The sequence below is a fragment of the Lissotriton vulgaris genome, chromosome 1_1 (genome assembly GCF_964263255.1).
Source record: "Lissotriton vulgaris chromosome 1_1, aLisVul1.2, whole genome shotgun sequence".
Classification (NCBI taxonomy): Eukaryota; Metazoa; Chordata; class Amphibia; order Caudata; family Salamandridae; genus Lissotriton; species Lissotriton vulgaris.
The window spans coordinates 408,119,612-408,135,928 of NC_141685.1; the positions used below are offsets into that span (position 1 = coordinate 408,119,612).

General features: G+C 41.7%; 1 protein-coding gene across 2 annotated transcripts in view; it reads right to left on the minus strand.

Annotated features, from left to right (window-relative positions):
• The window catches only part of PCSK9 (proprotein convertase subtilisin/kexin type 9), a 131,455-nt gene that overhangs the window by 78,506 nt on the left and 36,632 nt on the right, over positions 1-16,317 (minus strand). Inside the window, exon 2 of one of the 2 annotated variants that reach the window (XM_086952693.1) lies at positions 305-496. In XM_086952693.1, coding sequence (XP_086808819.1) covers positions 305-496 — 192 coding nt within the window. Of the gene's footprint in view, positions 1-92; positions 118-304; positions 497-16,317 lie in introns of those variants that run through there. The other variant, XM_086952698.1, reaches the window with a different exon arrangement.

Here is a 16,317-nt window from a genome sequence, read left to right on the forward strand (position 1 = left end):
GTTAACTTCATTTAATGTCCTAATCTGTGAATTTAAGAGCTGAACTAAATAGAACTGAGAATATGCAAGAGTATTATTAAAGAGTATCATACCATATCTAGCAAATCACTGCTCATCTTGACCATAATATTAAAGAGTATCTTACCACATCTAGCATATCACTGCTCATCTGGACCATAAAGTTCAAGAGAATCTTACTACACCTAGCAAATCACTGCTCATCTTGACCATAATGTTAAAGAGTTTCTTACCATACCTAGCATATAGCTGCTCATGTGGACCATATTGTTAAAGAGTATCTTACCATATCTAGCAAATCACTGCTCATCTTGACCACAAAGCCTGGAAATAGCACATGAAATACATGGATTATTTTTGTCAGGTAGCCGTGCTTTGCGGCGCGTGCTTGCAGTCTTCGAATGGTCCGATCCGTCTGGGATTTGTGAGTGTCCTCCTTAAGTACAACAATGTACTGTCCAGAAAATCGCCACTCATCCTGTATTCAAAGAAAAGTAAGCATGTTTAGACTGCTGTTTACATGAACACATTTTGCATTCACTTATGTTCATTTAAATTGTAACATCAAGACTAAAACTCAAACAAATTGCTTTCCCTCATTTTTTTCTCTTCTCTTGTCTGTCTCTCCCAGATCTCCAGGCTTATGATGAAAACTAAGTGTTGCTGTCAGGATAGTAAGAGGTGTAAGAGACCTAATGCATGGTCAGACTATCACAGAGGATGACTTGACAAGCAGAATGAAGAGAATCATGAACAAAAGGAAGTTGTGGTTGGAAGCACTGGGACTTCCGCCTTGATGAAGCACCAAGTGGTGTGAATCGTGGGAAAATCTGCATCCTTTTTTTGCTGCAGAGTTGTATATATTTGTGGAGGAACAACACACTTCTGAATGTATATTTGAGCTTCCAAAAAGAGTGGACTGTAGCACTGACTTGTTTGAGGCAACTTTCAAGATTAGAGGAGAGCACCGAGGGTTCAAGGGTGAGCTTGGAACATGAAAACTGCATCTTGGGAGGAAGCACAAAGGGTGAATATTGAAAACAAGCAACTTTGGGTTGCCGCCTTCAGCTCTACGCCTACCAAGGGAATGTTTGTGTATAGACAACTCCACACACATAGATTTCCATCTACGGATTGAAGGTTAATTTACACCAGGTAAGAAACTAAACCCATTTCTACTACACAATAATGTCATACTGTCTCACCTCACAGTTAGTAAGACATATCACATTTCAAACCCACACATCTTAACTATTCCTTCTCTTTAGAGTTTATAATGCTTCAAGTTATGTTAATGCACTCTTTTCTATACAGTATCCAAGTGCATGTTAGCAACAGCAGAAGCTGGGTTGCGGTCTACTGTAGCAGGGCAACATCCAGGTCATACTGCTTCCACCTGCATCCCAAACAAACACAGGTATATCACATTTATGTTTATGATTTTACCACCCTCTAGATTTTCGTATGTCTTGTCTTACTGTAGCTCAACACTGATAGTAATGTACCTTTTTTATATATGTTAAGGTAAAATGTACTCCACATATACTTATATTGTAACTCCATAGGCATCTGATGTGCTCATCCATGTCAAGTTCTATTATACTTTGAAGGTCCTGTGTTGCCTGCCCACCCGCCAACTGTAACCGCTGCCTCCTGTGGTCCCACCAGTGTCCTGACATATCTTCACACCAAGAACAACCACATAAGGCAGTAACAGGTAAATCTTCAGCAAAATCATTTGCAATGTGTAAAACCATGTTTCCTTTCTCCATAAGTGTCTGGATATTTAACATATTTCATAAATCCTAAATCCCACTTTTTGCATATATCAATTAAAAATGTAATGAGTGAATGTATATGTTGATTTCACCACTTGTTTCACTAAATACATCTTCCAATTCTTCTGAGTTTTGGGAATATGTATGCGTCTCTTATCACTCACCTCTAGCCACCCATGTCCCTATTGCATACACTTGGTGAATATTTTTTAGTTCATGCTACCTTGCAGCCTTTTACGTCATGTCATATGATAACATTAAGACTTAAGGTGTGAACCAGTATGTTTATCAACTATCTCAACGTAGAGGTAAATGAACCATAAATGTGTTGCTGAAGGAGTACAAAGACAACATTTTACCCAAGTGTTTATTTGCAGCTAGTGAAAAAAGTGAAACAAGTTTACAACGATTACCTGTGAGAGCAAAGTCCAATTTGAAGTATTTAAATAGGTAACTGTATAAATAATATATAGCATATGTGAGTTGTGCAGGTGCAGAATTGGTACTAGCAGATAATCAAAGAAAGGTAAATCTGCCCTAACACTTACTATAATGTTCAAGCCTAGGCTGGTGAATTATCATAAGGGGACTCTCAAAGAGACTCTTCATTGCTCATCACTGTTCATTTCGGCTTCCCTCTGCTTTTACCGTACAGTACCCAGTCACCGTTCCCCAAAACTGCCCTCACATTGCCCTAGAGCATCTCCACAGTGCACTATCACAGCGTGCCCTTACTTTGCCCCAGCACCTCCTTCCCTGTCTCAGACTGCCCCTGATTTTGTGCTCCAGTGCAAGAGTGTGGGAGACACTACATGTCTGTGGGAGACATGAGCAGAACTGAGCCAAGCCATCAAACAATTAAACGGGGGGAGCGCAGAGTGTCGTTTTTCCATAGAGTGGTCATGAGCAACGGGTTCGGGCACTATCATTTTATTGTCTATGGTTTTGATGTTTTCTGTGAGGGGATAGATACATATGTCATGCTTCTTTGTCTGGGACAGTATTGTTGAGTTGTATATATGGATATCATGCTGAGCGCAATGCTCTTGTTTATTCAAAAACATAATAAAAAAGTTTTTTTATGTATACAGTCAACAAACATCATGATAAACACTCTTTAAAATGAAAAAGTGTCTCAATTAAGAACAATTAACAAGCGGTACAGTCTGACCCTTTTTTCGCGATAGGTTGGCAGGGTATGCTCAGACGTGAGTCCCTTGCTCACTTTGCCACTGGATTCAAGCAAGCCTGGCTGAAGACGGCTGAAATGCCAGAAACCGGTCCTCGGAAGCTTGTTTCCGGTCCAGGGAAGGCATGGCTTGGCAGTTCGGGCTGTACTGTTCCCATGAGGCACAGGGTCAGACTGATTTGCATATGGCCATGTCTGAACTGGGGTGGCAGAGTGGGCTAAACAACGGTGATGGATTAACCCAGATCTCTTGACTGGGTGTGAGTGTTTGATTGGTTCAGATGCTCCGTCCATCACCACCCCCTTTTGTACCGCTTTGTTCGCCATAAGTTGGCAGGGTATGCTCAGGCGTGAGTCCCTTGCTCACTTTGCCACTGGATTCAAGCAAGCCGGGCTGAAGACAGCTGAAATGCCAGAAACCGGTCCTCGGAAGCTTGTTTCTGGTCCAGGGAAGGCAGGGCTTGGCAGTTCGTGCTGGACTGTTCCCATGAGGCACAGGGTGAGACTGATTTGCATATGGCCATGTCTGAACTGGGGTGGCAGAGTGGGTTAAAGAACGGTGATGGATTAAACCCAGATCTGGTGTGAGTGTTTGATTGGTTCAGATGCTCCGTCCATCACCACCCCCTTTTGTACCGCTCAATTAAGAACATACAATTTATATCACTGAATTGAGTTGCATTCATTAAAAGTCTTTTTTTTTTACATGAAACACTCAAGAATACCCCTATGTCCTGATGACGTTGCCACGAGTTACCCAAGATGTATTAGATTGTTATGTTCTCTGTTTATTTGGCCTATCTTGTTATTAAATGTGAGGCAAGTTTATTTTATATTAGACTATATACAATTGAGCTGTTTGTATATTGGGGATCCTGAACTTAACTACTTCAATGTGCACCAAAATTAGCTAGTCAAGGAAAATTATGCATAGTGAAGTGAAGCAATGTGCTATGAATCATAATTTGGTAACGTCAGGAAGCTGAGATTTGCGCCCAGGTTTCCGGATTGTAAATTGTGCAATTAAGCGGCTGTTGGATTACATCCTTTTATATTCCATTTAGCACTAAAGGTCAAGGCTTTCTGTTCAAACTATTTTATGAATAAGCATTAGTGCATGGAGTTCAATAAACACACTTATCACACCTTACATCAAACTGGAACTATAAACAAATATATGTGTGTATAGTCATATTTTAAGTATACGGGAAGGCAGGAGATGTAACTTTTAGTATAATGTTATCTGACAGAAGGATTTTAGGAATGGCTTAATACTTCAATAATTGCAATTAAATAATAAAGCGGTCATATAGCCCCCACCGAATTTGCTCCACAGGTTACAACTTCAAGGTGATGTGCAGCATGACTTCAAAGAGATACATTCTGCCACAATTTAATCTCCAGTTTGCACTCCTCTCCAAAGTATGGGCTTATAAATCCCCTTCTTCCCCCCAGTTCTGAACCCATGTCAATTTTGCCGTTCAGTGTGCCGTGGTGACCCCTGACTGTGGTATAATATTGTTTGAAATTCCTGTAACACCGGTCCTCAGTATTCATATGTGCCCACTGGCAGCAAGTCCTCCATGCCCAACTCAATGAATCTTACTGCCCACTCCCCACTTCACTTCCGTAAATGTTTCCCAGTGCCTCATCCACACTTGGCTGTGGCCTCATTAATGTACCTTCAGTACAAAGCTTCCTGTCTCGCTGTGTTCCAATTCCACCTTTCCAACCTCACTGCATGCGTCCACTGTGCCCCTGTACCCAATCCCGCCTTATCATAAACTACTTGTTGTGCTCCAGTGAACCTCCACATCTGTGCCTCTACCGTCTGCTAGATGAGGCTGAGAAGGCAGTCCGCCCAAAGAGTGGCGACAGACTCAAACGTGGCCACTGTTCTTTCGGGATGAGTGGAATTGGCTGCATCATATCTCTCTGTCAAACAGTAGCACCAAGAGGGCCAGATCATTGTATAGGTAGCCACAGGGGTGGCCTTAGGCATGTGCAAGCTGTGCACCAGCACAGGGCCACCAAACCCCAGGGGCCACCACATCAATATATATCCTTAATATAATAATCCTCTGAGGATGGATACATATTTGCGTGGCGGCTCCTGGCAGGGATTTGGGGGCCTCCGGATCTGTTCCACTTCCAAGCACCCTGACCCACCCACCCCTCCCCCCCCTCTTCACTGGCCTCCGCGCTCCGCTCCGCCCGGACCCCCTCTTCCAGTGCCCCCTACCTACGCTCCTTGCCCAGGGCCACCATGAACCTAGAGCCGCCCCTGATAGCCAGTAGCAACCACCCAAGCCTGACTGATGGTGTAAATCAGACTAGCAGCAATGTTTCATCTCAGAAGGTAACCCTGGTCCAGGGAGTTCTCCTGCCAAATGCCTAGTCTCCATCCATCACTCTGCAGATCATGGGTAAGAAGTGCCGAAGAGAGGAATGGGACTCTGAAAATGAGGAGAACTGGATCAGCTCTCTTGCATTTAGCCTACATGTCCACTGGATTTGAAGAGGTAAGCAAGAGACTCACGCTACAGAAGTTGGAGTGCAAGGGAAAGGGTGATTCCTGAGGATCGGGACTCTAGGCAGCTGCCAGATGTGCACCAAACTAAGGCTGATCTAATATTACTACTGAAGGGCACTTTACAAGTTAGTTAGATGAGATATAACAGTGAATGAAACGATTCAAGCTTTAGAAGAAAGCCACAGCTGCACTGCACCAGGCTTTCATTGATCAACTGTGTAGATAAACGCTCAGTATCAGGGCTTTTCAGGCCTTCTCGTGTAAGTGTCATGGATGGCCCAGAGACTTCTGCCCAGTAATAGACTGTCACTACATCCTTCCAGTTTTTTGCCCCTTACACCTATGTGTTAGCTAAGCATTCTTGCATCCTGAGTTGGAGATGAGTGCCAACCTCCTAAATATTGTAAGTGACCCTTCTGCCCCTTTGGCAGCTCCCCATTGCTCCTTGCTTGGTTCAACCTTTATAAATACATACATATATATTACACACAGACATAAGACCAAAATGCCGTTCACTCTCACACCACTGAATTCTGTTCATATTGACTAGAGTTGCATCTTGAGAAAGCTGAACATGTTGTATAAGTACCAAAAACTGCCCTCAGAAATTGTTGTATTATTGGTAGCATTCTGGATCTTCCATAAAAATAATATACTCCCTCTGCTTTAGCTATAATACGATTTAGCCAGATTTGGGATCTACTGAGCACAGGCAAGTTTCCTTTAGTATAAATGTCCTATGTGTATGAAGAGTGCCCGTACTGGACCGTTCTTGTTTAATGTACTTTTAGAGCATTCAAAGGCACATAATTAGTTCGTTTTTTTTACAGAGTTTGATATAGCGCAAACTTAGTATCAGAGCGCTTTACATAGCACCAGTTGAATTACATGACGATTCATTCTTTTTTATGTGCTTTTTTTTTGTTAGGCACTGGGAGACTAAGTGATTGGCCAGAATCACTGGATGTTCAGCGTCATTGCCTAGACTAGAACCCAGTTCCCCAGATTCGCGGTGGACCACCCTAGCCGTTAGGCCAACTCCTCTCTCCTCTAGCCTCTTTACTACACAGATGTACCTTTAGTATAATCTGCGGCATTTTGTCTCTTGCTGGGGGAATATTTCTATGTTGTATTCGTTTAAAAATTACTCAAGTTCTTGGAAGAAGATTTCATTAGCTGTCCGAACAAACATTGGCAAACCAAAATGTGGTGGTTCCTGTGAGATCTATGGGCTTTGGCAATCATTTTCAGCCATGCTGTACAGCAGCGCGACTACTGAGCAAGCATGGCTGCTGAAAATAATGTTTTTTTTAAAAGTGCTATGATGTGGCTGTGCAAACAAGAATGCACTCACCTGCAAAATGAGGCGAGCATTTTCCCTTTGTATCTACCGACCTGAAATGTATTCATAAAAGTTGCATGACATTTATTTGTTTTATATAGCACTGATGCTCTTAAAAAACAAAAAAACAAAAAAACAAAGGTGTGTTGTGGGTGGACAGTGGGCAGAGGATGAGCCAGCACAGAGAAAGGGAGTTCGATAGAGAATGTTAGGGAAGCACATGGACAATGCACCGTGGGTGGCAGTTATCAAAACATGTGGACAAGTGTGGTCAGGCGGGCAGGACATGGGGAATCATACGCACAATGGAAGATTGGCACTGGCGGGGATGGTGAAGCACACACAGGCAAGGGAAGGTGGGCAGTCGGTGATAGGGAAGCATACTTTGAACAGAAGGTGGAGAGGCAGGTAACTGGGAAGCAAACCATTAATGTAGGGCGGACGGAATGGGGAAGCAATTGGAACGGGTCAGGGAAACAAGAACGACAACAGAAGGTGGGCAGATGGGGAGGAAGCAAGAACAGCAACTAAGGGAAGGAGGACGAGGGGAAAAACAAATGGGTAAGAAAGAGGAATGCAAAATACACTTTGGGAGACTGCTGAAACAAATACACTCTCATAGAGTGCTTAACCCAAAAGAAAAAGTAAGGCATGAAAACGGAGCAGTGGTAGGACACAAGCAATGGGGCCATTATCCAAGGAGGGACAAACAAAAGAAAAAGAAGGAAAGCCCACAGAAACTGATGAATAGGAAGCAAGCAAATGAGAGCCAACAATGGTAAGCAATGGACAGGTTTGAAGCCCACTGTAAGTTAACATTATGTCTCGCAACAGGCATCATATGTGCTGCCTCAGGCGAGACCTAAAAAGACGCTCAATCGGTGTGTTGGTTTCTCTCCTATATCTCAACGCCATTGTTTTTCGCACCGAATTGCAAAACATTATTAAGCCCCAAGCCGAAAACATTAGCACTGCAGTGGTTCGAGGCTGCCTTCTTTTAGGTGTGGATGACATGCATGCTGACGTTGGAGTTTCCAACAATCTTCCTTGGCTCTACTCTTTCTTTCTCTCAGAAGGTGGTATAGTCTTGGTTTCTTCAAGTGTGAGCCCATTCTCCTCTCCCAGAGCACCGTCATGTGTGTGCATATCCCCTAACCTTGCAAACAAAGGGAGATATTTGTATATTGTTGTTGTTTACTCACTTACATCATTCTTCCTTACACTAAATGAAATGGTAAGTGCCACTATATAAAACTGCAAAAGGTGATCAGAATGAAAAATAATGAGGCAAATCTGTTTTAATAGCATAAACTTAAATGCGTTATATGATATTCACGGTCCGCCGGCTAACAATTTACGTGCTTTTTCACTGTCATACATTACTATTTTACTGCACTTTTCAAGAGCTCCAACGTGCAGCTAATGTGAAGAACTGAGAACTTTTTTTTTTTTGCATTTGTCACCCCGAGTGAGACGGGTATGCTCAGAGGTGGGTCCGTGCTCTCCATGCCACTGGAATCAAGCTATCCAGGCTGATGAGGGCTGAAAGCCCGAAACCGGTCCTAGGATGCTTGTTTCCAGTCCAGGGAGGACCTGGTTTGGCAGTTCGGGCTGGACTGTTCCCACGGGGCACAGGGTCAAGACTGATTTGCATATGGCTGGGTCCAAACTGGAATGGCATGGTGAGCAAAAAAACGATGGATTTAGGCCCAGATCTCTGTACTGGGGTGAATGTATGACATTGTTCTGCATTCTGTCCATCACCTGTTGTTTTTTGCAAGAACTGAGAACTACCATCAAACTACTATGGAAATATGTGATGTTCCTAATCCCTACTCAGATTAATTAAAACCATATCTATAACAACATTATATAACAACCAACAGCTAGATTAAAACCAGTAAAACAATTAAATAGAAAAATCATAATTTACAACTCCAGAACCAGGTCCTTAATACAGAAGATAAGAATAATAGGAATCATACTACCTTCACCACTGAACAGTATCTGTAACATATTCTTAACACCAGTCTTCTGAAAGTGTATGGCTGGAAGTGAACAAAGCAAGGTGACACAAGGGAGCACAGGCCCTTAAGTGAAATTGACTATGCCACGTAGAGTCACTTTCCTTGGGCAGGGCAGGAATAGGCCATATCTAATAAGTTATTGTGCACTCCTGCCATTTAATGCAGTGCAGCGCAGAAAGTTGCCTTGCTGCGCTACGTTGTGCCAAATATGAGTAAATCTACCCCCAAGTATTCTTTACAAAACTATTGTGCTTCCATGCTTCCACCATGCCTAAATCTTTGCTATCGGAAATTTCCTAGATTCATTTCTTCAGGATTGTTCTAAACATCTCATTTGAGTTGCATGGATCCCATGTACCTTTTTTCTAAATGTAATTGGACAACTGCCTCGTGATAAAACCTGGTCATGGGTCACCTTGTGAATGGGTGCAATTATTTATCTAGTGCCCATGATGTGTCACAAGTGACCCCTCTTTGGCCCTTCTTTAGTAACCCAGAAGCGCCAAAAGGTCTCCAGATACCCTTAAAGTCTATTTCTGTAAACTAAAGTCTACTCTGATCTGTGGCTGAGAAGTGCTCTGGGGAAGATTGGAAATTAATTTTCAATAGCTTGTAGTGAGCATGTGTCAATCAAATACCATATTTATCAGAAAAGGCCTCTCTCTAATCAGTGATAATGATTCCGGGATGTCATTAATATATATTCTGAGATGTATTTAGCCCACACAACTTCCAAAAGTGGCTTAAATGAAACGACAGAAAAATATTTTGTCACTTTTTTCAGTGCACAGCAAGAAAGAAGTACTTCTAGTGGTTAGCACTATTCAGTGTACTGTATGTGACCCTTAATCCTAAAAAATCTACTTCTAAGAATGCACACGTTCAATAGGAGCTCACAGCTATAATTACATCATTTTGAATCAGCGGTTAAAGATGTATCACCTTCGTCTTTGGGTGACTGATAGTCAAAAGTACATTTTGTCGTCTACATATTGCAGTATCAAAAGGGGCCGCCCATTCAACTTTGAAGGGCAAGCTTTATTTGTTGTATCATGCCAGCCATATTCAGGTTGAAATGCAGTGGTGCTTCAGTCCTTTGTTAGTGCAGGCTTGATTAGTCATTGAAGCATTGCCCTCTAGTAACCAATAGTTAATCATGAAGACATAATTGCTGATTGGTCAGAATTGTTGGGGCAACCCCGATTAGGGAGATGAGCCCATGAACGGCTTCAATATATATACTGCCAAACAGTTTCACTTACTTAGTCAGTACTCTCCATATGATCCAAACAATATGTGAGGGGAATTCAAATCCAAGAATTAATCATTTGACATTTGCATTTTATTTACAACTTCTCTTTTTTGCTTATTCTTTTTGTTATTTCAAATATTTTTTACAAACACATTATAGTGAAAACATATTACAAAAAACAGACATCAAAATACTTTTCTTATCAAACTCTCATTCATGTGCATTCATACCACTAGACATATCATTCGTACTCAAAGAACCATTCATTCACCTAGCAACCTACAAGAGAATATATATACTTTTTTACAACTATTATACACTTTTTATATCAGAAACCATAGAATTTCATTTGCGAAAATAAATCCTTCAAATCAAAGAGTTGTTCAATTTTTTCTTATGGTTTCAACAAGAGAACGTTTCTCTGGGGAGGTCTACGCGTTTCAAACTCCTCAAATTTGGAGTTCTCATCAGGACCATAGACTGAAAATGAAAAAAGGGGGGGGGAAACCTCTATTAGTGCTTGTTCTGAAAACAGGCAGAAGCTACTGTTGGCTTAACACCCACTATTTTGCATCTTACCTCTCTAATTGTCAGTGAGGCGTGCCTCATCAGTTCATCGTCATCCACGGAGCGGGACCACCTATATCACAAATATATGTGCTATTGATGACAGTCTGAAGATTGGTTCAACATAACAACACTCATTCTCACACATACTGGTCACGTATACTCACTATTGGGTGAGGGTCGTTTTTCTTTTGATCTAAAACGAGACATGGTACAGACTGTAGGTCAGTAACCTGTTTTGAAAATAACCGCGCTCTGTCTATGGCGTTTGCGTGGTTTTCTTTCAGTCTTACCCGTATTGTTGAATTTCAACCGCTTTGTATGGGTTTTTCAATGTGGGTGTTAGTCGTGTGCCTGCGGGGACCAAAGGAAAGCGGATCAGCGCTTGCTTGTTCAAAAATGTGGGCTTGATTAGCGGTATGCTTTTCCAAAAGTACCTCTTGTTCGCGTTCAGTTCTTGCTGGGTCCCGTCTCGCGCTCAGTCAGATCGAGTTCCAAGGAGTTTTTTATTTCCTGTTCGGACTGATCATGTGACTTTGGTGGCATTCTATGGGCGCCATCTTAGTCTAGTCATTTCGCTTCGGTTATTGCGAGTGTGTTAATGTATCATTGGACAAGGTGGTCTTTCTGGATATGATATTGGGTGTATTCATGAACTTTGTCCATTCTGTAGTCGGGGGTCGTATTTAGACATGTGACCTTTACCAATAAGTCCTAAGTATGGTCGTATCTTCATGGTGTTTATAATTTGAACATTTCAGAGAGTTCATTCAGTCCATTTATAGCTGTGTTAAATCTCACAATCATTGATGCTTCAGTTTTGGATAGTTTTGCATCCAAGTCTCCTCCTCTGGGATCCTGTTCCACTTTTGTTATGACTGTCCATCGTAGTTCGTTATCTTCATGATTCTTAGTTTGCCAATGATTCACTAATGGGGCATTTGACACCTTGCGTTTGATCCTTGATCTATGTTGTTGAATCCTCGAGCGGACCTCCTGGTTGGTTTTCCCTATGTATAAGAGATTACACGGACATTTGATTCCATAAATGACTGATCGTGTTTTGCAATTTGTAAACATCTCGTGTCTCCATGTTATTCCATTGTGTTTGAATAGTGCCCCTTCTTCGGTGGATTCACAACAGTTGCATCCACCACATCTGTGGTGTCCCATCACAGGTGGTAAGCCCAACATATTCCTTAAATCGGCAGGTGGTTTTGTTGGAAGTACAGCTCTTACCAATTTGTTGGCTAAACTCGATTCTTTTTTAAAAGCAAATAGTGGGGGGTTTTTTAGGTCCTCACACAAATTTTTAACCAAGTGCCAATTATTATGCACAACTTTCTTTAGCATGTTAGAGTTGGGACAGTATGTGGTGACTAGGGCTATTCTGTCCAATTTCTTTTTTGATTTTTCTCTAGTAGATGTTCACGTGGGGTCCACCATGCCCGCTTTTTAGAGCGATGCAGGAGTTTTTTGGGGTATCCGCGGTCGACAAGGTTTTTGGTTAGTTTCTCAGCATGTTTTTCATATTCACATCGATCTTGACAATTCCTCCGGATCCTGAGGTATTGCCCAAATGGCAAATTCTCTTTTAAGCTACGAGGATGGTTGCTAGTGAAATGTAGCAATTTGTTTCGATCCGTCTCTTTTTTATGTAACATTGTTATCAGATCTCCTTCATCCGAAGGGTATACTTCAATGTCCAAGAATGGAATTCTGTCTTTTGAGTACATGAGACTAAATTTGATCTCTTCAGTTCTGTTGTTTAACCATTGATTAAAGGACTTGAGCTCCTCCTCGGAGCCTGACCACACGAAGAAAACGTCGTCAATAAATCGACACCAGTGATTAATTAGCCAACAAATTGGTAAGAGCTGCACTTCCAACAAAACCACCTGCCGATTTAAGGAATATGTTGGGCTTACCACCTGTGATGGGACACCACAGATGTGGTGGATGCAACTGTTGTGAATCCACCGAAGAAGGGGCACTATTCAAACACAATGGAATAACATGGAGACACGAGATGATTACAAATTGCAAAACACGATCAGTCATTTATGGAATCAAATGTCCGTGTAATCTCTTATACACAGGGAAAAACAACCAGGAGGTCCGCTCGAGGATTCAACAACATAGATCAAGGATCAAACGCAAGGTGGCAAATGCCCCATTAGTGAATCATTGGCAAACTAAGAATCATGAAGATAACGAACTACGATGGACAGTCATAACAAAAGTGGAACAGGATCCCAGAGGAGGAGACTTGGATGCAAAACTATCCAAAACTGAAGCATCAATGATTGTGAGATTTAACACAGCTATAAATGGACTGAATGAATTCTCTGAAATGTTCAAATTATAAACACCATGAAGATACGACCATACTTAGGACTTATTGGTAAAGGTCACATGTCTAAATACGACCCCCGACTACAGAATGGACAAAGTTCATGAATACACCCAATATCATATCCAGAAAGACCACCTTGTCCAATGAGACATTAACACACTCGCAATAACCGAAGCGAAATGACTAGACTAAGATGGCGCCCATAGAATGCCACCAAAGTCACATGATCAGTCCGAACAGGAAATAAACAACTCCTTGGAACTCGATCTGACTGAGCGCGAGACGGGACCCAGCAAGAACTGAACGCAAACAAGAGGTACTTTTGGAAAAGCATACCGCTAATCAAGCCCACATTTTTGAACAAGCAAGCGCTGATCCGCTTTCCTTTGGTCCCCGCAGGCACACGACTAACGCCCACATTGAAAAACCCATACAAAGCGGTTGAAATTCAACAATACGGGTAAGACTGAAAGAAAACCACGCAAACGCCATAGACAGAGCGCGGTTATTTTCAAAACAGGTTACTGACCTACAGTCTGTACCATGTCTCGTTTTAGATCGAAAGAAAAACGACCCTCACCCAATAGTGAGTATACGTGACCAGTATGTGTGAGAATGAGTGTTGTTATGTTGAACCAATCTTCAGACTGTCATCAATAGCACATATATTTGTGATATAGGTGGTCCCGCTCCGCGGATGACGATGAACTGATGAGGCACGCCTCATTGACAATTAGAGAGGTAAGATGCAAAATAGTGGGTGTTGAGCCAACAGTAGCTTCTGCCTGTTTTCAGAACAAGCACTAATAGAGGTTTCCCCCCCCCCCTTTTTTCATTTTCAGTCTACGGTCCTGATGAGAACTCCAAATTTGAGGAGTTTGAAACGCGTAGACCTCCCCAGAGAAACGTTCTCTTGTTGAAACCATAAGAAAAAACTGAACAACTCTTTGATTTGAAGGATTTATTTTCGCAAATGAAATTCTATGGTTTCTGATATAAAAAGTGTATAATAGTTGTAAAAAAGTATATATATTCTCTTGTAGGTTGCTAGGTGAATGAATGGTTCTTTGAGTACGAATGATATGTCTAGTGGTATGAATACACATGAATGAGAGTTTGATAAGAAAAGTATTTTGATGTCTGTTTTTTGTAATATGTTTTCACTATAATGTGTTTGTAAAAAATATTTGAAATAACAAAAAGAATAAGCAAAAAAGAGAAGTTGTAAATAAAATGCAAATGTCAAATGATTAATTCTTGGATTTGAATTCCCCTCACATATTGTTTGGATCATATGGAGAGTACTGACTAAGTAAGTGAAACTGTTTGGCAGTATTGGCATTCTTTTTTCGGATACATTAAGGCAGGGTTTGGCCTTACTGCTTGGGAACCCATACCCAGTGGATATTATTGTCAATATATGTACTGTCTAGGGCTCTCTTCAGATCTATAAATTATGCATGAAGACCTATTGGCCCTCGATGAGCCTATTTGTGAACTTGCAAGGAGCGCTGAAAAGGTTCTCTACAGTGCCGCTGTTTTGCCTGAATCTTGATTAGAACCTTGGCTCTATGTAATGATACATACCATTTTCCTCCACATCGAGAAGGGCAAGGAGTGGATAATGAAACAACTTTTATTATCAGCAGTTACATGCCCATCCATGGCCCAACATGATCTCCATCTTTACTTCGTCTTGTTTAAGAGTATTACTTTTCCACTGTGTCTGGTCATATTTTTCAATATACTTCCTCAGGTTGTCTCCTCTCTACACGTCTGACCGAGGAGTTTCATGCAAAACAAAATATCCCTTCAGTGTAAAAGTATTTTCTCAGTTGCTCCCGCCATTGAGACTCATAACCACAAGCTCCGGTTCTAGGCGGGAAGAATACAGTGAAGAATCATCTTCTGACAACAAAGGTCTACACAGTACTCTGAACAAACAGCCTCTCCTTGGCCTGCTCTTATTTACTAAAACTCAAGGGTCCACGGATCCACATTCCTAAAACTGGCATTGAAAATGTTCCGAAGTCTGTTAATAGGAAGGTGCCAGCCCTTACAAGGTGTGACTTTGCACTCACAGTTTTGTAAATTTGTCGGATTCTTGTTTGTGCTACGCAATGGTTCCCCACTTTATGCATCACATACAGCATTGACATAACAAGGGTTGAGTGCACTGAACACAACGCTACCATTTATTTAGGGCCTATTCAGATGATTTACATAAGAGAATGCAAGATAAATACACTATATTTTGGCTTTCCTCCAACAAATGCTAAAATAATCTGTATTGGGTGAGAATTTACAGGGCTTTCAGAAAAACTCATCCCAATCACACCTCAGTCATTGAACTATCTAGTAAGGGCGTGCAATGAACTAATCTTTGTGAATTAAAATATTGCTACTTGGCTAAACATGTCAAAAATAACACTAGTCTTGCTCGTCATGATTTAAATCTGGCCAGTGCAGGGTAAGGTTAGTGTTTGCTCTTATCTTAGAACTGAAAGTACATAGAATTACCCTGGGCTGCTGCCTACTCGCTTCACTCCCCTTTAACACTTCATTAAACGCAATTACATGTATTGGCAAACGTTCCCACAATCCCAGATCTTCACTGAGACAAAGTAAAGAGCACACCTTGGCTGCAAAAACCTATCACACTGAGCTTACATGGCACTGCAGGCTTTTTCGCTTTTATGATTACCCGGTTTTGGCCACTGGCCCCGGTTGCGATGGGCTGCAGGTTAAAATGCTGAATGGACTGTACAATCGCCTGGTGAAGGATTTAATGCGAGAGATTTCCTCACAATGTCCGATCACACAACAGACTCATTAAACTATCACTAACATAAGATCGCTTCACAAGCACATTCACCCCTGCAATAGAGTCTTCACCATAATAAGCCCAGACTGACCCCACCTCCCGGCCCATAGAGTGCAATCAAAAATGTAACAACAAAAACAAAAAATGTTTGGGCGCAGTCCTTGAGACTACTCAGAGCTGGCTGCAGATAATGAGAGACAGTTGTGAAATTATGTAAGGGTCCCTCCATGTCTTTCAATGGGATCAAACACTGGCTGCCCATAGGCCACCATACACCAATGACCTGGTTACATTGAACACTTCAACCTTTGGATTTTATATCAACAAAGAAAGGAGGGGGGGATACTTGTATACTCCTAGGTTAGGTTGCGCTTATTTAGCAGTCGTGCCCACCTTCAAGTGTTCTTTTCTAAAAGTTTTAAGTTTGTCAA